The 24,189-nt window shown below is 36.7% G+C and overlaps 2 protein-coding genes across 4 annotated transcripts; both read left to right on the top strand.

The window, feature by feature from the left end:
* Positions 1-389: 389 nt before the first annotated feature.
* On the top strand, positions 390-11,975 carry LOC136749758 (zinc finger protein 117). Of its 3 annotated transcripts, none has more exons than XM_066704277.1 (6): positions 390-762; positions 1,196-1,265; positions 1,930-2,052; positions 3,241-3,459; positions 7,538-7,642; positions 9,897-11,975. In XM_066704277.1, exons 1-6 carry the CDS (start codon positions 736-738, stop codon positions 11,393-11,395), a joined length of 2,043 nt encoding a protein of 680 aa, XP_066560374.1. In that variant the 5' UTR covers positions 390-735; the 3' UTR covers positions 11,396-11,975. The 3 variants fall into 3 exon arrangements, with proteins under 3 accessions (XP_066560374.1, XP_066560391.1, XP_066560381.1); XM_066704284.1 differs by having other exon boundaries at positions 392-754; XM_066704294.1 differs by lacking the exon at positions 3,241-3,459.
* Positions 11,976-16,549: 4,574 nt separating this feature from the next.
* On the top strand, positions 16,550-22,350 carry opn8a (opsin 8, group member a). The gene is made up of 4 exons (XM_066704265.1): positions 16,550-17,416; positions 18,163-18,456; positions 19,514-19,845; positions 20,544-22,350. The coding sequence occupies exons 1-4, from the start codon at positions 17,344-17,346 to the stop codon at positions 20,916-20,918; spliced, it is 1,074 nt and encodes a 357-aa protein (XP_066560362.1). The 5' UTR covers positions 16,550-17,343; the 3' UTR covers positions 20,919-22,350.
* Positions 22,351-24,189: the final 1,839 nt, after the last annotated feature.

Below are 24,189 nucleotides of genomic sequence, written 5' to 3'. Positions count from 1 at the left end.
GATGAGAGTGATGTTGCTCAGCGCCCCCAGTGGTGCGGATGTATTACAACACGCAAAAGCCAGCAAAGATAAACATGTATTCTGTATTGTACTGTACTGACATGTATTGAGATGAAATGTAGTTAATGTCTGTTACTAGCCACTCTCAACTGATTCTACAGTGTTACAATGTTGCGCTATTGCAGCAGGCATCTGCAGCCCTGGTCCTGCTGTAGATCTACGGGCACGGTCGTGTTCTTGTAGCGCAGATTTCCGCAGTTCTGCGCAGATCTGCAGAATCCCACCGATTCTATTGGTGCAGCCGCGCAGATCTGCGGACGTCTGCGCTACTCGAACGCGACCTACAGTCCAGACAATACAGTGCAGCAGGGGTACAGCAGACTCTTCATCTTGGGGGTCATTAGGTCGACCCCCTACCTCTGTATTTATGATAACGTAACTATCTCTAAAATACTATGTTTTACATTTTATCCAGACTACAGTTAAAAGATAGATATTATCTAGATAATACGGTTATATATTATCTGAGCAGTGCAGAAAAAAACACCGGAAGTAAGCTTTCTATCTAGTTCCGGTGCTGCTGGTAGGACAGTGTTCGAAATGTAGTTTTTTCGGGGGGTTGTTTTCGGTTTTTGTATTGTTTTGTATTTCGTTTTTAACAGTTACAGAAACGGTTAATATAGCCCACGCTGTGTGCCCACATACAGTAATATGCCTTGAGTAGTGACGTTTGAAATGTTGAAGAAACGTGGCGGTAAGCATGTGAGTTAACTTGTGAGAAATGTAGGCTAAAGTGATGTGTTACATTAAATACATAACAATCATAATAGTGATAATAATGGAGAAAGTTTACTCTAGTTATTGTTAACATGGGTATATTTGTTTATGTTGTGTTGATTTGAAATGTGTCCAGTGTGTTTTTATTTGCTACACGCTGTCGGTTACACATCATTGCCTTTATTCGTATAAGTGTCTGGGTAATAATTATTTTTTTGCTGCAGATGTTAACGCTATATAGATGGCATTAAAAAATAAGATAATTACATAATCATCTCCTTTGTCATAAACTCTTAATAGATCGTATATTGCTTTAGTTTGACTGAACCAATGGAACTGATGGCAAACTTATAGGCTATTGAACTTATACATGTATTAAACTGTTTTATTGTTTATTTGATGTATCCATTTATTTTAGGCTGTTTCGTTTAAATGCAAATTCGGGCTGGAAATGGATATACAGGAAGAAAAAAACAATTTCTCCGGTGGTAAGTTTATATATTTTTAAAAGTGTCCTATTCTAAAGCTGCTTACCTTTCTTTTTAGAAATCGAAAATACATGTATTGTACATCCATCCCCGGCAAATGGAGACACTATAGTATATTCTGATCCTACTTTTACTGTTATGCTTCTGCTGTATTATCTTATCTTACTAATAGTTCATAATCATTAATCAGTAATGTATGGTAATTCACTGTTAACTGGGTCTCTTTGCTTTTGTTTCTTTATTTAGTTTAGGTTTTTTTTTAGTTTTTTTCTCCCAATTGCTTAAAATACGTTTTATTCCTTGGGAATAGTGACCAAATCTGGTAGACATTGGATGAAATCCAGTAGATTATGAATAAATATTGAATTTAGTGGATGGGTAAGTTGTAGTGTTACATTTTATTCCATTCCCAGAATTAATTGATAGTGTTTTTCCTCTTATCTAAGTATTTAAGCACATACTTGAAGTTCAAAAACCAACACAATGTAGTCGAGTGAATAGTTAAATCCCAAATTAATAAGTCCCCTAAACGAGGCTGATAATGTAGTATAATGTAGAGACTTACCTAAAGGCAGGAATGTAAGGTTCAGAGTTAATTTGATAATTGACTGATGATTTTGATTGTGTTTGAGGTATGTTTTTCCTTCTTTCTTTTATCATTTAGCAAAGTGCCTTCTTGTTCCTGTCACGATTTGTGTGATAAACTCGGATGAGGAAGATCCCTTGCCCTGTTTAGCTGAAGACGTTAAAGAAGCAGAACCGAGTTCCACAGAACCTGTCAAAGAAGGTATACAATCATTTTACTATACAAGAGTGCATAGAAATATCAGTGTTTTGTATTTTCACCTCAAAAGAATGGAGTGCTTAACACTGCTGGTAATAATGAAAGTGTTATTCAATGGGAGGTAAGTAGGGCACTTCAAGTCCTTGAACTAGATTGAGCAGGATGAATGAGTTGTCATAGACTTACTCAAATTCATGCAGTTGAATTCAAAATAATTCTCAAGTTTCCCTTTTACAGTGAATCAAAGATTATTATTTTTTTATATACATTTTATTTCATAGACTACATTTTCTTGTCAGTGCTGTATTTACAGGGTTGTTTGAACAGTGATTCTGTTTAGAAAACAATTTAAAGATTACATTTGTTAAGACTGGGGATGGGTGTAAACCATTTATCTATGTTGGAGTACTAGTTAAAAATGTACACAGCCTGGCTTAACTTTATTTTTGTTTAATTTCATAAGCCCCTATATTCTGACTTCATAGTTTTGTAATAATGTGCCATTTCACTGCCTACCGTAGTTTTGTTACTGTCCATGATAAATGTGAAACTCATTAAAATATATATAGATATATATATATATATATATATATATATATGTATGTATAACAATGTTTAGTACTGGGTATTATTTTTACATTAAGTATGTAGTAGAGTAATTAGAAGTCTGGAAGAGCACAAGTAATTATTTTCACATGATTTCAGGTACAGTTGACTAATGTCTGTGGTGTCATGCTTTGAGTTAAAACACATCTATACGTTCATTGCAACATTGATAAAATGAGGCCAAGAATCAAGAAGAAAATGTATGTTACATCGTAGTGCATTGTATCCTTTACACACATTTATATTAAATCATAACAGGCAGATGTTTATTTTACGTTCTTGATTTGTACATTTTGTTGTGATTTTATTGTTAATACTCTGATGAAAGACCTGTATGTAGCTGTAGTTAAAGTATCTGTTTTAGTATCCTTTTGGCATTGAGCACTTTATTAATTTGCCTTAATTACTGACCAAATAATATACACACTTGAGCTTTACTTCTGCAAAAAAACAGTGACAGTGAGTTTTCATGTGTTACTTGAGCAAAGAGGTTATTCTGGAGGATTCCACACACCTTCTAATTTGTATTCATTTAATGACAAACATGTTCCCAGATATTTTTTAAAATGTTGTATTATGTCTTAGATTTACCTAAAGCAGGTACTTCTTCCGGTCAAGAAAAGAGAAAAAAGTTCTCTCATTGGTTGGTTGACTTTGAGAAATTTCAACATGTTCAAAAAAGTGCCAGCAAAATCACTCCTGATGGTATTGTAAGAAGAACAGTCTTGCAGAAGAAAAATCTCTTCAGTGAGAAAAGTGCTGAACTGCCATCTCAGAGTAGCTTGGAAGATGTTGTGGAAAAAGGTATGTTCTGCCGTATGAGTTGGTGATGATTCTTCAAAACCTCTTGCACAAGACTGACATTGTAGTTGAGAAAAGATTTTCTGGTCCTGTATCAAACAATCTGAGGGGAAAAGAAAATCAGTGGTTGCGCTTAGATGGCAGAGAGGTGAGAACTTAGATAATTTAACTTTCAACACGTCACATCAAAATATGTTTTCACTGTAAAATTCTACAGAGGCTGGTCCTTCTAGTTTTTTGAAAAAGTATAATAACGGCTTTTTGTTTTAAGAGCTGTGAGAGATATAAAGATACCTTTATTTATCCACAACTGAGTACTGTGGGTCACACTAAGGTATTGTATCTAAAGAAATAGGATATAAAGTCACTGAAGGAATTAAAAGGACACTGCCATCTTATTAGAAGTGGTAGTACATATACTTTGCATTGATTTGACCTTTGAAATTGGATTTTAAATACATTTTTTTTTAAAGATTTATTTAAAAACGTGCTTCAAAAAGAGCAAGGTCTTGTAGTGAGAGTAGAAGTATGTCATGGCCACTAATCTGGAGCTTTCTCAGTACAGTAGTATTTAAGATTAATAAAGTTAATGTTTTAGACTATTTCTATGTTCTTATAGGTTTCACACCTAATTCAGTTCAGTGGAGTCCTAAAACCAAACAGAAACTGATGTGACTTACATGTGCATCACACTACCAGTTGTTTTTCTAAATGGAAATACTTATTTGCTCTGCATTGCCACCTATGCTCTCTGTGCCATTTGTCAGGTTAGCCAGAGACATGTTATCTGTCCTATTATTACATCTCTGTAAGATTGATTTATTATTGAAGATGTCAGCCCCTTCTTCAATAATAAAATCTGTTGGCTTGCTGGATTAAGAGGGCTGGAGATCAGTGTCAGGATAAATCTAAATCTGATTTTAGAAATATGAAAATGTATGCTAGATGTAGAATCCGAAGTCATTTAAGATAACTTTGAGATGTTATTTTAAATTCATAGAAGTGGTGTACATATGATCTTTAAATGTTCACATTTAACTTTTGATTGTTGGATCTCAACCCTAGTCCTTGGGGGACCCCTGTATCTTCTGGCTTTCATGCCAGTTTAACTTTTTTTCTGTCCATTGGTCAAGAGCTCTACTGGAACCATACATGTAAAAGACAGGGGTTCCCCAGGACCTTCACTGGTTTACATATGTGTGGTAATCAACTGTTCAAGCATATATAGCTGTTAAAATAAAGATATGTTAAAGATGAATGTCTAAGTACATTATTAGCTAAAAGCAGGATCAAAAAGATCTATCATGCTCACTTCTTGCAGCAACACAATTTCAGAAGTTACTTTCATTTCTAATTCGAAGCCTTAGTCAAGACATAATTGAAGGGATGTTGTAAATTTAGTATATCTGTAAACAATTCAAACAGATTTCTTAGCATTCAAAACACCAGTTCTGAATATAATTTGATTTTTCCCTGTTTATATTAACTCACCAGACTATGATTCTTCTGCAACTCAAAATACCAGAAACGATCTTACCAAGATGTCTTGCTACTTGGTAAACCTGGAGAAGTTTAAAGAGATAAAAAGCAAAGTCCTTGAGAGCTCACTGGAATCTGAGGTCTTGAGGACACTAGTGGAGAAGAAGAAAAACTCTTTGCAAAGCACAGTAGGCTATGTCTCAATCAGTGAGGGTGAAACTAATGCCAACCCATGCGAAAATGGAAAATAATCTGAGCTACTGCTCAGCTGTTTTGTGGAAAAAAGCTACTCCTTCAGTTTTACCTCAGCCTTCAGCATTTTGAAGAAATAGTTTTTAATCAGAAGAAATAAACCATCTTGCATAATTAACTATTGAAAGGTAACTACAAGTGGAGAAGCATTTGAATGTAATACATTTATTTTTATGAAATGCCATTATCAAAAAGCTGCACATTGAAGTATTGTCAGTATGCATATTAAACAATCTCAGGTTTTGTCATATATATATACACCGATCAGCCATAACATTATGACCACCTGCCTAATATTGTGTAGGTTCCCCTGTTGCCGCCAAAACAGCCCTGACCCGTCGAGGCATGGACTCCACTAGACCTCTGAAGGTGTGCTGTGGTATCTGGCACCAATACGTTAGCAGCAGATCCTTTAAGTCCTGTAAGTTGCGAGGTGGGGCCTCCATGGATCGGACTTGTTTGTCCAGCATATCCCACAGATGCTCGATTGGATTGAGATCTGGGGAATTTGGAGGCCAAGTCAACACTTTGAACTTGTGATTCATCAGACCAGGCCACCTTTTCCATTGCTCCGTGGTCCAGTTCTGATGCTCACGTGCCCATTGTAGGCGCTTTCGGCAGTGGACAGGGGTCAGCATGGGCACCCTGACTGGTCTGCGGCTACGAAGCCCCATACGCAACAAACTGCGATGCCCTGTGTGTTCTGACACCTTTCTATCAGAACCAGCATTCACTTTTTCATCAATTTGAGCTACAGTAGCTCATCTGTTGGATCGGACCACATGGGCCAGCCTTCGCTCCCCACGTGCATCAATGAGCCTTGGCCGCCCATGACCCTGTTGTCGGTTCACCGCTTTTCCTTCCTTGGACCACTTTTGATAGGTACTGACCACTGCAGACCGGGAACACCCCACAAGAGCTGCAGTTTTGGAGATGCTCTGACCCAGTCGTCTAGCCATCACAATTTGGCCCTTGTCAAAGTCACTCAGATCCTTACGCTTGCCCATTTTTCCTGCTTCTAACACATCAACTTTGAGGACAAAATGTTGACTTGCTGCCTAATGTATCCCACCCACTGACAGGTGTCATGATAATGAGATTATCAGTGTTATTCACTTCACCTGTCAGTGGTCATAATGTTATGGCTGATCGGTGTAATATATATATATGTATATGTATTAGGCGTGAGACGATACACCAAAAACACAATACAATATTGTTACTAAATGCCATCCACAATACGATACACACAGATTTAGTTAAAAATAAATCATTTATTGGAACAGCAATTTAAAGTCAAATGTATTTTCAAAATACATTAAACAAAATATTTCTCATGATTGTATCGTGCTGAGATGTATTGTTTTCCATCGATACACAATGAATCGTCTAACCTCTAATATATATCATAAAATAATACAATGCAGATTACTGCAATGCACAAATATACTGCAGCATTTTTTTAACATCAGGGTGTTTTAAATTTATTTTGTATTTTTAATGTATTTTTTCTTTCAATCCAATGAAAAGCTGAGTTTTATATTTGTATATAATGTGTGTTGTGAGGGTGTAGCTGTGCTAGTTTGAACAGTCATTTTAGATAGTTTGTCACTGCTTTACTGCACATTAATTTTAGTCCTTAGAATTACATAAAATAAAAAGTCTTAAAGTCTAAAAATAAAATATTTGTTAGTCTTTCAATTTCAAATCTGGTTAAAAATAAATATTTCAGCCTCATTTTTGACCTGTTTACTTTTTCCTCAATGCAGAATTTCAGTTTGATACTGTCATTTATTTTGTATTGTACCATACTGTAACTTTATTATACCATATTAGTATTTATTTATTGTATTTTTTTTTTTGAGATTCTACTGAGCTAGTTCCATCCTAATTTATTTATTTTAATAATCACTATAAGTACTATAAGAACATTCTTCATGTAAGGGCACACATTTGTTTATATGTGTGTGTGTCATTGATATGGTATTATTGTGCAGTAATTCTATAGTGTTTACTATGTATGTTTTATGTAATGAATACCATTTTCAATTTATACAGAAATGATTGTTGACTAAAATAAACATTAAGATTTAAAAATGTATTATTTACTGAATTTTCATATATTAAAATCTTATCAGTACACTTTACAAAGACTAGCGTTATAATTTGATATTAAAGTAAGGAGAAATAAGATATTTGTCAGGTTTTGGTGTGTGGTTTTGCATTGGCCACAATTCTTATGGCTTATGAGTATTCTTTGGCATGATTGTAATTAGTCATGTTTATGCCCAGAGTAAGATTAACTTTGTATGATGAGAATAAAGTGCCCATTTTTGTGTTGGTAATACAGGGTCATCCCATTTGGACTCTTCAGATGAAGAAGGGCAAAGGAAACTCAAAAGGAAGCATGCCATTTCAAAACAGGACCGTAACGCAGTCAAAACACTAACGGAAGGTACCACAGTTTGTGTTATACCGATGTGTTCAAAATCCCTATCATTATACACTCACCTAAAGGATTATTAGGAACACCATACTAATACTGTGTTTGACCCCCTTTCGCCTTCAGAACTGCCTTAATTCTACGTGGCATTGATTCAACAAGGTGCTGAAAGCATTCTTTAGAAATGTTGGCCCATATTGATAGGATAGCATCTTGCAGTTGATGGAGATTTGTGGGATGCACATCCAGGGCACGAAGCTCCCGTTCCACCACATCCCAAAGATGCTCTATTGGGTTGAGATCTGGTGACTGTGGGGGCCAGTTTAGTACAGTGAACTCATTGTCATGTTCAAGAAACCAATTTGAAATGATTCGACCTTTGTGACATGGTGCATTATCCTGCTGGACGTAGCCATCAGAGGATGGGTACATGGTGGTCATAAAGGGATGGACATGGTCAGAAACAATGCTCAGGTAGGCCGTGGCATTTAAACGATGCCCAATTGGCACTAAGGGGCCTAAAGTGTGCCAAGAAAACATCCCCCACATCATTACACCACCACCACCAGCCTGCACAGTGGTAACAAGGCATGATGGATCCATGTTCTCATTCTGTTTACACCAAATTCTGACTCTACCATCTGAATGTCTCAACAGAAATCGAGACTCATCAGACCAGGCAACATTTTTCCAGTCTTCAACTGTCCAATTTTGGTGAGCTTGTGCAAATTGTAGCCTCTTTTTCCTATTTGTAGTGGAGATGAGTGGTACCCGGTGGGGTCTTCTGCTGTTGTAGCCCATCCGCCTCAAGGTTGTACGTGTTGTGGCTTCACAATTGCTTTGTCGCATACCTCGGTTGTAACGAGTGGTTATTTCAGTCAAAGTTGCTCTTCTATCAGCTTGAATCAGTCGGCCCATTCTCCTCTGACCTCTAGCATCAACAAGGCATTTTCGCCCACAGGACTGCCGCATACTGGATGTTTTTCCCTTTTCACACCATTCTTTTTAAACCCTAGAAATGGTTGTGTGTGAAAATCCCAGTAACTGAGCAGATTGTGAAATACTCAGACCGGCCCGTCTGGCACCAACAACCATGCCACGCTCAAAATTGCTTAAATCACCTTTCTTTCCCATTCAGACATTCAGTTTGGAGTTCAGGAGATTGTCTTGACCAGGACCACACCCCTAAATGCATTGAAGCAACTGCCATGTGATTGGTTGGTTAGATAATTGCATTAATGAGAAATTGAACAGGTGTTCCTAATAATCCTTTAGGTGAGTGTATATCGTATATGGCAGTGGATTTCAAACCGGTCCTGGAGTACCCCCTGCCCTGCTGGTTTTTATTCCTTCTAAGGTCTTAATTGCTAAATAGAATCCTTATTTGACATATCAAAGCAATATACCATTCAATTAAGTAATTAAGACCTAGGTTGTATATGGTAATGTGCAGGATAACAGTAGGAATAGTACTTGCATATATGTAATATTACATAATTATGGAGAGGTTGGTGGCTGAAGGCTTTGATTTAAACTTTATGACTGCAAAGAATGCATTACAAAGAAGAGCAATAGCTATGAAACTGAGAACTACTTCCCAGCCATCTGCCCTTAACCCATAGCAGCTCTATACTCTGAGCTTTACAGGAGACAAAAGGAAAGGGAAATTGGTATAAATATGCTCAAGGAGAGAATAAGGATTGATTGAGAAAGAAATTAGTGACATACACATAAAGCCACGTGCGTCTCTGTGCCTAAATTATGTGTAGCTTTGATTGCTAAAACTGAGGGTGTTTGTATTTAAAAGGTGTGCAAAAACAAATGCTTACCAAAAATATAGATATATCAACATTGTCTGCTTGTTCCTTCTTAGTCATATTTCAGTGAAATAGCATCGCCTACATTTTGACAGATATGTACTGTGGTAGAATTGCAGAATTCTGGGCTCTGGAAACATCTGTGGGTGTACTGTTATGTATCCACAGTGCGGAGTAGCATTTAGGGCTTTGGACTTGTGATCAGAGAGACTTGGGTGAGAACCAGCTGTTGTTCCCTTGAGTAAGATACATTTACGATGTTATGTCAGTTTAAAGGCTGTATAAACGGAACTCATCCAATTTGCTTTGAGTAAAAGTGTCAGCCAAATAAATTAACAATGAGAATAATGATATTTTGACGAGCTTGCTAAGGGTGATGGATGTGTGTAGAGAGAGACAGACAGATATTTAACTATTCATATCTGGAGTTCTGCATTTTTTTATTTTAGGTTCTGAAGAGTTGGATCTTGGTCCCAGTGAAATTATCATTCCCCTCTCTGCCCCAGTGAAGCTGGCAGAAGATAGGAACATTCCTAAAGACAAAGATTTCAAAGCTCTTAAGACATACGAGCAACATAAAAGAGAGGATGAAACAGTGGACCTGCAGCAGGAGGCTGATTTCTGTGCATCAGGGCAAGAGATCCAGAAGAGTAGGAAAGGGCCAGATGAACTGGTGGAGGATGAATGTCTTTGTGTTTCTATGAGCCCAAGATCCTCGTTTTCCCTCCCTGATGGTGTGACGAATCCAGGCATTCAAGAGGCCACACACAGTGGTGAAGGCCCACCAGATTTGTACTGTAGGCGATGCAAATTTTCAACAAATGACATGGAGCACTTTATACAGCACGTAAATAAACACCCAAGAAACAGCGAACACAGAGGGCCTCCAGATGACAAAGCACAGCGTAGCAATGAGCAGCTTTTGACGCCAAAAAGACGGCATAGACACTTCACCTGTGACAGCTCTGATTGTTCTGCAGAGGAGTTGCAAAATGAAAGGCACAAGAAAACACCCCGTAAGGAAAATGTTTCCAAGAAAGATGACAAAGCTGCAAAGGATTCAGAGGACAGTGCTAAAACTGTCTCTAGAGAAATAGGATCTAAAGTCACTGAAGAAATTAAAAGGACTATTGATAGCAACATTGCAGAAGTAAATGGTAAACAACTTACCTGCCATCTTTGCAAGGTAACATTTCACAAAGCCTACCAACTGGAGAATCATAAGAAAGTCCACCTGAATTCCAATACTTTTTTCAACTGTGATCACTGTGACTACACCACCCATCTGTCTTACAACCTGAAGTGCCACAGCATGATTCATACAGGGGAGAAACCATTCCGGTGTAACAGCTGTGAATGCTCCTTTCGGCTGAAGAGTCATCTCAGTCGACATAAGAGTGTTCATCTCAGAATTAAGACTGAAGGTCAGGAAATAAAGTCTGAGGAAAAGATGCCATCCATAAGCCAAGAACATGATAGCAGTGATGAGGATAGCAAGTTACTCTTAAGGCATGCGCACACCTGTGATGTATGTCAGTACTCCACTTCCAGTTCCTACAACTTGAAATGCCACAAGAGAATTCACACGGGTGAGAAACCATACCAATGCAAGGAGTGCAATCATAGTTTTCGCCATCTCAGCCACCTGAACCGCCATAAGCGGGTGCATGTGTTCTCTGAGACTGTAAATCCAAGTAAATCCAAGAAGAGCAACCAGCAAGACAACACTCATTGCAAGACAGAGGTGTGCTCTAAAGTTCACACACACAGCTGTGAAAAGTGCAACTATAGCACCGACAATGCTTACAACCTCAAGGTGCATTTGAGAACGCACACAGATGAGAGGCCGTACAGGTGCAGGAATTGTGATGCTGCTTTTCGAACCCAGAGCCACCTTTACCGCCACGAGAGGACCTTAAATAAAGTGGGCTGCAAGCAAGGTAACTGATCTGAAGCACTGATCTGCAAGATGCTACAATTTATTTAAAATTGAGAAAAGAGTTTAAGCGGAAAGATTTACCATGTCTCATTTTCAAGCTAATTTCTATAGTGAGAGCTGCATCACTGTGTTAGTTTTTCTTTGAATCTTACTGTATTTTATTTGTTGTTGCATAGTCTTTTTTCAATTGTTGTATATACGTTTCATTGTTCAAGTGTTCCAAAAATATTGTTAAGGAAATATAATAAGTAGGCCCATTTATCTGAAAAGTAATTACGAATATCCAAAGTTTGGTACAATTAAATCATTGGTTTGTTACACAAGTATTCTTGACAGCAATCAGTAGCTTCGTTTTTTTCTTGGATATTCTAATGATTGAAAAATCTGTTTGAAATCGTGCAGACAAAGATCATTGTGATGGGGGAAAGACAGAATTGTTTTAACTCTTTCGTTTTTGAGAGAGAATATATTTATTTTCCTTTAAAGACCCTTTTGTTAAAGTGAAGTGTTCAAACAAGAGAGCTTTGGATGTCTGTTTGTCTAATGTTTTTTGGAAAAATTCCTCAAGGAATTAAAGCCCTGAACGAACCATGAATTGTATTTTGTAACAAATAAAGACACATTCTTTAAAAACAAACAAACAATAAAACAGCACACAGATACAAGAAACTAGGAATTTATTCACAAGAGACAAAAAAGTAGAAGTTGAGCATAAGTGAAGGAGAGATGCAGCAGTGTTTCACATTATGAAGTTCTACAGAAACATGATCCACATTTAGATTTATTTAATGGAAGGGCCTGATTTTGCATACAAGTGTGAAAGACTCTTAATATGTCTAATATAAAAATATATTAAATGGCCTTTCGATTTCAATTCCTACTTGATTTCTTAATGTGGAATTAAGGATTTTAGGAAGATGGTTTATGTTGGAAAGACAAACTATTCAAAACATTACTTCTTATTTCCAAATTATACTTAATGAGAGACGTGTCTACTTTTGACTATGCTGCTATGGATTATTTTACTGAAGTGCTGGAAAGGTTCGCAGCTTGTCTTAGATTTATTGGTTGATATTGTATTAAAGTCACGCATGCGGTTTGAGGCCAGGTATAAATATGTATTTTATTATTTATAATATTATCGAAATGTGAGGAAATAATCCTTGAAAATTAGAGGATAATATGAACGGGGAACCTGGCTTAAGTGTGAAACTAGTGGACACTATCATCCATCCACATTTTAGAAGTAGATGGAAAAAGCCTTTTGAAATAGGTTATGGAAGTTGTGTTGAATACAAAATGGCAGTGAAATATTAAACTACCTCCAGTGTTACAGTAGTATTGTGATGAATTATATGTATTTATTCAATAGTGGGGAACCTCAAAAAAACAAAAAATACTAAAATGTGATCCTTCAATCACCTTCTACAGACATGTCACTATTAATTCACAATGGTATGTTCTATTACTTGAAGAAAAAATGAAGGGAAAATCTAAGGAATAGATTGTTTATTCTTTCCTTGTCTATGTCACAATAATTGTCCCATTGTATGTAATGTGTGAAAACACATTTCAATTAAGGTTCATTGGTGTGTAATCCTTGCCTCAGGAAGGTCTGCATTATACAATCCTTGTTTATACCCTCAAAGCACATCTACAAATCGTCCAAATCCAAAATGATCACCATTTTGTGACTCAAATCAAATGATACAGAAATTGAAATGTTATTTCTCCCATATTCTTTCAATATGTATATTGTGACAGTACTTCATTTAGATTTTTATGCTGCGATGAATACAAGCAGAAAGCACTGTTTTTGGTTTTACTCATTAAAGACAAAAACTTAATCTGAAATAATCTCCATGTACAAGAAAAGCATAATTATGACAAACTTCAAGATATATAACTTGTGAAATTTTAAATACAATACAAAACAATGTTTAGCACTTAGGCATCATTTGTATGTGATTGAGGCTGCTGCTGCAGAGCTAATGGCATGCTATGCTTGTTTAAGACGGACTAACTATGTCATTGCATTGCAAGCCTTGGTGCACATATTTTGAGTAAAACGTGACCTATTGTTCCTCCAGTTTGATTAAACTTGCAATTACAGCATACCTTGCAATCATACCATTGCAATGACACAAGTGTTGCCGTATTTATTTACAGTACTGCGCACAAGTTTTAGGCAGGAGTGAAAAAATGCTGTAAGAGTACTTTCAAAAATAGACATGTTAATAGATTATATTTATCAATCAACTAAATGCAAAATCAAATCAATATTTGGTGTGACCACCTTTTGCCTTCAAAACAACATTCTTCTAGGTCAACTTGCACACAGTTTTTGAAGGAACTCGGCAGGTAGGTTGGCCCAAACATCTTGGAGAACTAACCCCAGTTCTTCTGTGGATTTAGGCACATGTACCTTGCGAATAATCACACCAACTGTTGTCACCTTCTCACCAAGCTGCTTGGCGATGGTCTTGTAGCCCATTCCAGCCTTGTGTAGGTCTACAATCTTGTCCCTGACATCCTTGGACAGCTCTTTGGTCTTGGCCATGGTGGAGAGTTTGGAATCTGATTGATTGATTGCTTCTATGGACAGGTGTCTTTTATACAGGTAACGAGCTGAGATTAGGAGCATTCCCTTTAAGAGAGTGCTCCTAATCTCAGCTCGTTACCTGTATAAAAGACACCTGGGAGCCAGAAATCTTGCTGATTGATAGGGGATCAAATACTTATTTCCCTCATTAACATGCAAATCAATTTATAACTTTTTTGAAATGCGTTTTTCTGGATTTTTTTGTTGTTATTCTGTCTCTCACTGTTAAAATACACCTACCATTAAAATTATAGACTGATCATTTCTTTGTCAGTGGGCAAACGTACAAAATCAGTAGGGGATCAAATACTTTTTTCCCTCACTGTATAATTTATGAATTATGTGTGTGTGTGTGTGTGTATATATATATATATGTATTCGTACCAAAACTTAGCAAATTGAGGACCAAAAAACAGTGGCCAAAATGGTTTAATAGAGGTATGCAAAAAAATATCAAGAGGAAGAAAATGTTGTATAGCGCATACAAAAGGGACAGAGACAAAACAAAATACAAAGAATACGTTGAACTGCAAAGAGATCTTAAGAAAGGGATCAGGAAAACAAAGAGGGAAATAGAAAGAAACATAGCTCTTGGAGCTAAAACTAATCCAAAGAGATTTTTTCAATACTACATCAGCAAGAGGACAATAAGGGAGGAAGTGAAACAGATAAAGGGCAAAAATGGAAGTATCTTGGAAAATGAACAAGATGTAAATGGCAAATGTTCTAAATGAGTATTTCACAGAAGTTTTTACAAAACAGATAACATGCCACAGGTTAACAATCAGTCCAGGCAAATCCTAAGAGAGATCAGGATAAATGAGGAGGAGGTGCTAAAGGGACTAGCAGAATTAAAAACAAACAAATCACCTGGGCCAGATGGTATATTTCCAACAGTACTTAAAGAAATTAGGGAAATTATTTATAGGCCACTAAGTCAAATATTCCAAATGACACTTAGAACAGGGGATGTGCCAACTGACTAGAAGACAGCAAATGTCATACCAATCCACAAGAAAGGGGACAAAACTGAGCCAGGAAATTATAGACCAATCAGTCTCACCTGCATCACTTGTAAAATGTTGGAAAAAAATGATTAGACAGAAAATAGAGGAGCATCTTAATGAAAACCATATTCTTGGAGATAGTTAACATGGGTTTAGATGAGGTAGATCATGTCTTACTAATTTATTAGAATTTTTTGAATATGCAACTGCAGCTGTAGATCACGTGAAAGCATATGATATGATATACTTAGATTTCCAAAAAGCTTTTGATAAGGTTCCACACTAAAGACTGATCCTCAAATTGGAAGCTGTAGGCATTCAGCGTAATGTAAGTAGATGGATTATGAACTGGTTGATGTATAGGAAACAGAGGGTGTCGATTAGAGTTGTCGCTTCTAACTGGAGTGAGGTTGTTAGTGGAGTTCCACAGGGATCAGTACTAGGGCCTTTGCTTTTTCTAATCTATATTAATGATCTGGACTCTGGGATAGTTAGCAAACTTGTCAAATTTGCAGATTATACTAAAATAGGTGGCTCAGCAGATACAATCTCGGCAGCACAGGCTATTTAAAGGGACTTAGATAATATTCAGTTGTGGGTCGACACCTGGCAGATGAAATTCAATGTGGACAAGTGCAAGGTAATACATGCAGGTAACAAAAATGTCCACTATAATTACACTATGGGAGGAACAGAACTAGATTACGTAACACATGAGAAAGACTTAGGAGTCTACGTGGACTCCTCACTTTCTTTCTTCCAAGCAATGTGGGGAAGCAATAAAAAAGGCAAACAGAATGCTAGGGTATATTTTCAAAAGTGTAGAATTTAAAACAAGGGCAGTAATGTTCAGACTGTACAATGCACTAGTTAGAGCTCATCTGGATACTGTGTACAGTTCTGGGCTCCACACTTCAAGAAAGATATCGCTGCTCTAGAGGCAGTTCAGAGGAGAGCAACCAGACTTATTCCAGGTCTGAAGGGAATGTCCTACTGAGAGACTGACGGACCTGAACAGAGGAAACTAGACTTGATTCAAGTCTTCAAAATCATGAAGGGCATCGACCACATCAAACCAGAGGAGCTTATCCAGATCAGCAGGGACACAAGCACCCGGGGACACATGGAAATTGGGCTTCAAGGCATTCAAAATGGAAAACAGGAGACACTTCTTCACACAGAGAGTTGTCACAATCTGGAACAAACTCCCCAGTGATGTGGTAGTAGCTGAAAATTTGTCAACATTTAAAAATAGACTAGATAGGATCCTTGGATCACTTAGTTATTAATGGACACCAAACGAGCACGATGGGTCAAATGGCCTCCTCTCGTTTGTAAACGTTATTCTGTTCTTATGTTCATATATATATATATATATATATATATATATATATATATATATATATAATTACATTATAAGTGCTGTATATTTTGAAGATTTAAAAATCAGATATAGAGCTTGGAGATCCTGAAGTAGTACTATTTGTTTTTTTTGTTTTTAAAAATGGTTGATATTTACTTATATTGCTTCAGGCAGCTCTGGGAGTTTGTAAAGTAGCATTTTATTCTGTTTGGAAAAAATACTTTTAAAGTCCAGTTGCTGTCTGATTCCTGATTCTCAAATGACTGTAGAGATTTAGGGTAGAAAGTCAGTAAACCTTATTAAGATTTCTACAGAGCATCTCAATCTCTTCTGAAGACATAATTTCCCAGTGATGTGCAATAATATACAAAACAGAAAAATCAGTTAGTTTCAGGACTGAATTTAAAGTTCTTGGTTGTCTTTTCTTTTTATAAATACTTTGTTAAAGTCATGTGATGTTCTGATTTTATAGTAATTGAGTGTGATGACGTTGGTACATTTTACACTTGAAATCTGTAACGATTCTGTAACTAAGAGGTGGTAGCCTTCTGGTGATCTAGCAGTACTGTAACATGTCTTGTTCATTTCATATTTGATAAGGCTGCTATATCAAATGAAAAATGCAAGCCCAGCCTAATATAATTTGTCATATGCTGTATGACTAAACTCTGCTGAGTGCACTGTAACCTACACCAGATGCTTTCATGTCTTGTGCTGCGCTGCAGTATTAGTGGGGTTATCCTAAGACTGAGCATCTGCTTCTTGAATGTAATATATATTCATATAAAACATCAGCTTATACACAGGATTTTTGTCTGGGTTTCTGTTATACAGAAGAAGAATCGATGTATTCAGAAGGGACTTGCAGACGTGAGATGTTTCATATTTGATTAGGTTTGTTTATATTTGGTTATTTCTTATCTAAGAGATCAGCTCTATAGTTTATTTCTGGCATATATGCAAACATTAAAGACCATCCTCAGAAATGGAAGATAAATACATCTCCAAATTGCCCTCCGCTGTGGACTATGGAGCAGGAACCTTTCTGGTGGTAAATGGTAAGTAAATGTTTTATTTTTTCTTTCAGATGACTAAGAGGTTCAGATGTTCCCACTGATGTTTTCTATGCTAAATCTATGTTGTTGTTGTTGTTGTTGTTTTAAATAATAGTGAACATTCTTAGGTATAAATGTTTCTGTATTTTTCATGTTTGTCTTTGATATTTTGGTCAATGTATCAATTACTTTGATTACTTTGAAAGCATTTTAGTTTCCACCAATAGGAGTGCATGTTAACCCTGACAAGTCTAATTAAAAAGGATACAAAAAGATCTGAAGTAAACATGTCTAGCTGCATCAGGTAGTGTCCAGGTGAAAGAGATTAAAAGCTGAACATGATTAATGTGCATATGATTTTCAGAACTGACCAATCAAGATTAATTAACGGTTTAATTAAATTGAAACTATAGCTACTAATTAAATCCCAAACAACGGTGAAAAAGAAAAAATTAAACAAACAACAAAAAAATCTTTGTTACATATATTTTAAAACGTTTATGACATTACTCAGAGGTTTACTTTACAGATATACATTTTTGACCTCAATGCATGTAAAAATATTTGCACAGCTGGAGCAGTATATTGAATAATGAATAATGTGTAGAATGTGTAAAATGTAACTAACAAACAAATAAGATGCACACATTGGAAAAGGATCTATGTGGAATTTGTGACTTATATTGTTAATAATACCTTCTTACAAAAGTAAATAATCTATGAGTGAATTGACCCAGTTTGTGTTTCAGCTGTGCTGTCTATCCTGGGGAATTCAGCTGTTCTCACCGCTGCTGCAAAGAGGTCCTCGATCCTCAAAGCACCTGAGCTCCTCAGTGTCAACTTGGCTTTGACAGACATTGGGATGGCTCTGAGCATGTATCCCCTGTCTATAGCCTCTGCTTTCAATCATGCATGGATCGGGGGGGATCCTTCATGCCTCTACTATGGTTTAATGGGCTTTTTCTTCAGCGTGGCAAGCATCATGACTCTAGCAATCATGGCTGTTGTGAGGTATCTCGTGACAAAAACTCCACACTATTCAGGTACGGAAAAATCTAACAGGCTAATGTATATTTTTCAGTTATGTTTCTACATAGTTCAACAGGAACCATATTGAAAAAAATGCACTCATGAAAAGAGGTGTAATAAATGGACACATTTAAGCATCTGTAAAACGTATATGTCATAGTTGCAGGATGGGTGAAAGATGACATCCAATCCTTTGTAGCAACACTACATGAAGTGTCCAATCTCATTGCCTTTGTCATTAAAGGAGTAGACTTACATATATCATCTGAGTGGTTTAACTCTAAATTAATTAATTCCTGATAATTGGGAAATAATATACATAAAGCAGTAGAATTGGTGGCATTGCAAGACATGAATCTGAACAAAATCAGTTGATAACTCACACCTTTTCATTTTTAAAGCTTATTTAATTACTATTGTGTAAAACTGAATGCAATCGATCAGCATTCACCCTTTTCTTGAAGTGACAGGCATAAGACCACACACAACAATGTTTACACACCATAAGTCTGTGTCTGTGTGTAAAATGCTAAAGAATAATACAATTAAGCAGGTATACAAACAAAACATCAACAAAACAACACTTTGCTGTTTAAAACTTATAGTGAAAGAACATCCTTGGATAGAAAAGGATTTAACAAATATTATGATTTGCATAAGAATATTTGATGTTCTGAAGTAGTTCAATCAATGTGGCTCTGCTTGTGTCTAGCTTTTGATACAGAACCTATGTAATTATTTCACACACTAATCATGTATTTCCTTCCAGTAAGTGGTGTACATCATGTATAGCTTCAATCAACTTCCACCTGGTTACATAACATTCATTACGTTTTTTTTCCTAAAATAAACTGGTTATGTAACATGGCAGCTTTTAGGTTATTTTTCCTCAACCTTATTGTTTCTTCAGCTTATTCCAGATAAAGACTCTTTCCAATAACAATAATTATACACAACAATTCTGATAAGTGCAAAGTGTAAAGAAAGAGAGTATTGTATCAGAAGTGTTGATCACATTTTGAGGTACATTAAATGCAGCTTAAAAAAAAAAAGTATTTTGCTCACTTTCAGGTAACAAGTTTGACAAAAAGAAAATCTCCATTTTGATTGTCTTCATCTGGCTTTATGCGATGCTGTGGGCTTTGCTTCCTGTGATGGGATGGGGAAAGTATGGTCCAGAACCATTTGGCTTGTCTTGCTCATTTGACTGGGCTGCCTATAGCGATTCTCTCAATAGATCTACCTTTCTTCTGTGCATGTTTGTGCTGTGCACTGCTTTGCCCTGCATAGCCATTGTGTTGTGCTATTCTGGAATCGCATGGAAACTTCACAAAGCATATAAAGCCATTGAAAACAGCCAGAACCTCCCAAAGTCAAGCAAAATGGAAAGAAAGTTCACTCTGGTAGGTTTAATTTTGTTTTTCCACTGTGTGTGTTAGGACTTTTTTTTTAATCCATAAGCAACTAGATGGTGTGTCACATAGTATGTTTTGCTCTTTTTAAGCACCTTTGACATTTTGCAAAAGTCTTATAGTCTTGAAGTCTTATTTCTAAAGACATGAAAGTTATATTATAGTTATATTAATTAAAAGGTACAACTTGTAGTTTCGGGCAGTCTAGTAGAACAGATATTAGACATCAATTCCAGCTTAGTCTCCTGCAAAACAGAAGGCAAAATACAAATGACTCAGAAATGTGGAGCATTCACAACTGGCCTTGTTTAGCACAGTATCTTCACCATAATAACACTGACAGGCCCCCACAACCCTGTACTTTCATACCCTGCCAAATTATTTAAGTAAGTGGGTGGAAGATACTTGCCATGTCCCTTAATGAATCACCCAATAAACTGTTTAGCTAGCTTTATCATCATAATCTTGGTGGTGTTGTTATTATTATTATTGTCATTACTACACAACAAAACACAGTATCTGGTGGTTAAAGACAAGTTATGTTAGTCACAAACTGAGGTACTGTTTTAATGGCATGCTGAAGATCACACAATGATCACACAATGGAGGTGAAATATGTCTGTCATGACTGCTGAAATCCAGAGCTTATGCTTGTCTTAAGTGCAGTCTGTGCTTCTCTCTATTTTCAGATGGCCATCCTCATCAGCTCTGGCTTCATAGTTAGCTGGGCACCCTACGTTGTTGTGAGTTTCTGGACAATGTTTCATTCTGCTGAAAGTGTGACCCCAGTGGCCAGTCTGCTGCCGTGCTTGTTTGCCAAGTCATCCACGTCCTACAACCCGTTAATTTACTACATCTTCAGCAGATCCTTCAGAAGGGAAATTACAAAGATGAAATGTTGCTTTGGTTTCAGAGTCCGCTTCTTTGGCACTGACAGCTCAGCTGCAAACCACTGCACAGCTCAAGGCAACTTCAAGGAAGATCTCATACCTACATGCTCCACAAACGAAAATAATAAAGCAATCCCAAGACCGCTCACTGGTGAGACCACAAGCTATTTATGATTGATCAGAATGGAACAACATCCAAAAAAAAGCTCAATATTCTCCTATAGTCTATTAAAAACTCACATGTTTATAAATTAGGTATCGTGATTATAAACTGGTGAGGAAGAGGAGCACAGCTTGTATCCATTTACCTATTACTTAGAATCACAGTAAAATACCACATTCTGCAATTCTTGGGAGGTATCACTCAAAAGAGAAAAATCAAGCAAACCAAATGCACAGTTGTATGTGTTAAATCTCAGCATTGATGGTGGTATCAAAATATATCATCATCATAATATTTATCATAATCCTAAATGCACCTTGTGTATGAAACAGGACAAACTGTGAGGGGAATATTTTGCGATAAGGAGGACACAAATGCAGATATAGCAGTTAGAATAGTATTTTATAGCAGTTTATTTTAACTTTTATTTAACATATCCTGAACTTTGAACTTGCTTATTTAAGTACTGGTGTGTGAAGATCACATTGATATAATCCCTGCTCTGCTTCTACACATGGTGTTAGATATAGAATAGTGATGAGGAAAAACAACAACAACACAGTGCAAATTAGATAAACCTGGACTGACTCTTAAATCTTAGTAATAAATGCTTGAAATCCGTATTCGCCTGCTAAATTCTTATCTTAGTTTTCTCCAGTGTTCAGTACAATTCTGAGTCACATGCTTTTGATTGTTATTACACTGTAATTGTATGTCATTGTGTTCATATTATAGTGCAATGTTACATGCAATTAAAAAGAATGGTACTGCACAGCTTACCAGTAGTACTATAATATGAGGTATACCTCTAATAATGTCTCAGTTCATATGTGAAGATCTATTCTCTCTAAATGATGGTGGTGTTAAAAATATAAAAACAAAAGCAACCCCCCCCCCCTTCACACACATCTCTAAGTGAAACATCTGTGAACAGGGATCTTTGTTGAATATATCTTTGCTGAGATCCAATCTGAACTCAAGAGCTATGAACTAGGACTCACTATTTTACCCAGCAACTCTTCTGTCAACTGTAGTAACTGGGCCAGAAGGACAGCCCACCATTGCGCCCTGTTGTCAACACTGCAAGGACCCAACATGCAGTAATTTGAGACACAGAAACAACCTCTGACTTCTGTTCCCAGAAACCCTTTGGCAAAGAACACCAATGTTTCGCTATATTGAAGTCGAAAGGGACAAAGAGTGGAGCTGTGAAGTCGCTCTCTGTGTTTTCCGTGTGCTTGCTCTTCTGTGGGCTGCTGGCCCTGGCTGGGTCAGTCAGTCCCCTTTGGGGTGAAGGGCTGTGCTGTTGCTGTCAGAGGTGTATGTACTTATACTGATGTCTATGTATTGACACAGGATGTGCTCCAGGGTTGATTTAGTCATTCAGGTCAAAAAACCTTCAACCTTGCTTGAACTAGATTATTAAAAAAATATTTGACTGCATAAAGAAAGCTTATTTATTTAATAATTTCAAATGCCATTAATGCCATTATCTGACATATGTCATTTAAAGTCATGCAATTCTTTGGAATGAAGATCTTCGAGTATTAGAACACATTTTTACATATGAGTTTATAGTAATACTACATTACATATTAATATTAACTGCATTAAAATGAATTTATACTATATATATATATATATATATATATATATATATATATATATATATATATTGAGAGAGAGCGAGAGAGAAATTTCATATACTTGATAGATGGATGGGTTTTTTGGGTGGAGCTGGGATGGGTCAGTTTACCAAAGGCCCTGTGGTTCTGGAGATTTGCCAATACAAAAAAAGACTAATGGCAAATTGCCTTGGAATGGGTGAGGATCTAGTGTGTGACAAAGAAAGCTGTAAAAGTCTATCCATTGCTTGAAAGTGTCATACTGATACTGATACTTTCAGTGGACACTTTGTATTATCTCCAGAATCCACAAACATTGCACTGGTGGAATAATATGAGATAAAAGCACACAAGAAAGACAGATACAAAACTGCTATCTTATCTGAATATTTCTGGGATGACTTTAGATTAACCTTCCTAGTCCAGGAGTGAGCAATGCACCAAGCTCATGCCCCGGTGGTTTTCAGAGAACATGGACTAAGCAGTGGCAGAATTAGAAATCTCTAGAAGGAGTACACATTGCATTAAGCCTGGGGGTGATCTCCCCAAGCTGTCAGCACCGATTCATGGTCACAGCTCCTGATGCAGCTCTCACACCACGTGTGTTACCAAATGTAAGACAAGTGTTGCCTAATGTCCGAGAAAAGTGCTAAACACAACTGTGAGTTTGAGGTGAATAAGTGAGATGAGAGCTCTGTGAACCTGGGGCCATTTGAGCAGCAGATGGATGATGCCTGATTCGAGAGCTTCATTCAGCCCCAGTTAAGAGGGCCTTTTGCCAGGCGCATGTAATGGGTTTTACACCAATGCCACAGTCTTATGTATTATACAGTGTTATGCAGCTTTATTGTCTATTCACATAGAGACCCTGTGTCTGATTAGGACCACAAAAGCCTGTTGATTTCCTGGTTAGAAGCAGTCACACCACCAGAAGAGGCACTCTACACCGGGAGAGGGCAGTCCTCTCCTTACCAATCGGAGTAGGCAGTGATACAAAGCCAATCATAAAATTACACAGATTTGTATAGACCCAAGCTTAGAGTTACACATTTTTTCATGAAATGTAGTCTTGGAGAAATTAAGGATGGATAGATTGGTGGATGAATATATTCTTAGAAAATATTCAAAACAAATTTAAAAAGTAATAGAACAATGTGCTGATTGGATTAATGGGGCTCTTCTAATTGCAAGGGAAAGGAGAGATGTGCAATCAATGTAACACTGTAAAATCACAGAGCAATTGTGTGGTGCACTTGTATGTGTATTTACTGATGAGATATGTTAAGTAATTTACACCTGATTCCAACTCCAAATCAATATTAATTTTCTTTAAGAATAGATAATAAAAAGATTAATTAGGGACTTCACAGAGTGTAGTCCTTAATTATTTTTTATTTTTTTACTTGATGCAAGATTTAACATATATCATAAACTGTCAGATTAATAGAAAATCAACCTGCTTTGTTTAATTCAGAATTAATCAGTTGTAATTAAGAACAGCTGGCATTTAACAAAACATATGTTGGTTATTTAATTAAATCTAGCACATATTTAACACATGAATTGGTCTCCAGTGGTTATATTAGCCACTAGAGTGTGCCCTCACACTCATGAGTTTTTCTTAGTGTGTGATGTTTTGTTTATGAAAAATTAACTT

This window comes from Amia ocellicauda, chromosome 1 (genome assembly GCF_036373705.1).
Source record: "Amia ocellicauda isolate fAmiCal2 chromosome 1, fAmiCal2.hap1, whole genome shotgun sequence".
Taxonomy (NCBI): domain Eukaryota; kingdom Metazoa; phylum Chordata; class Actinopteri; order Amiiformes; family Amiidae; genus Amia; species Amia ocellicauda.
This window is presented reverse-complemented; position numbering and strand designations above follow the sequence as displayed.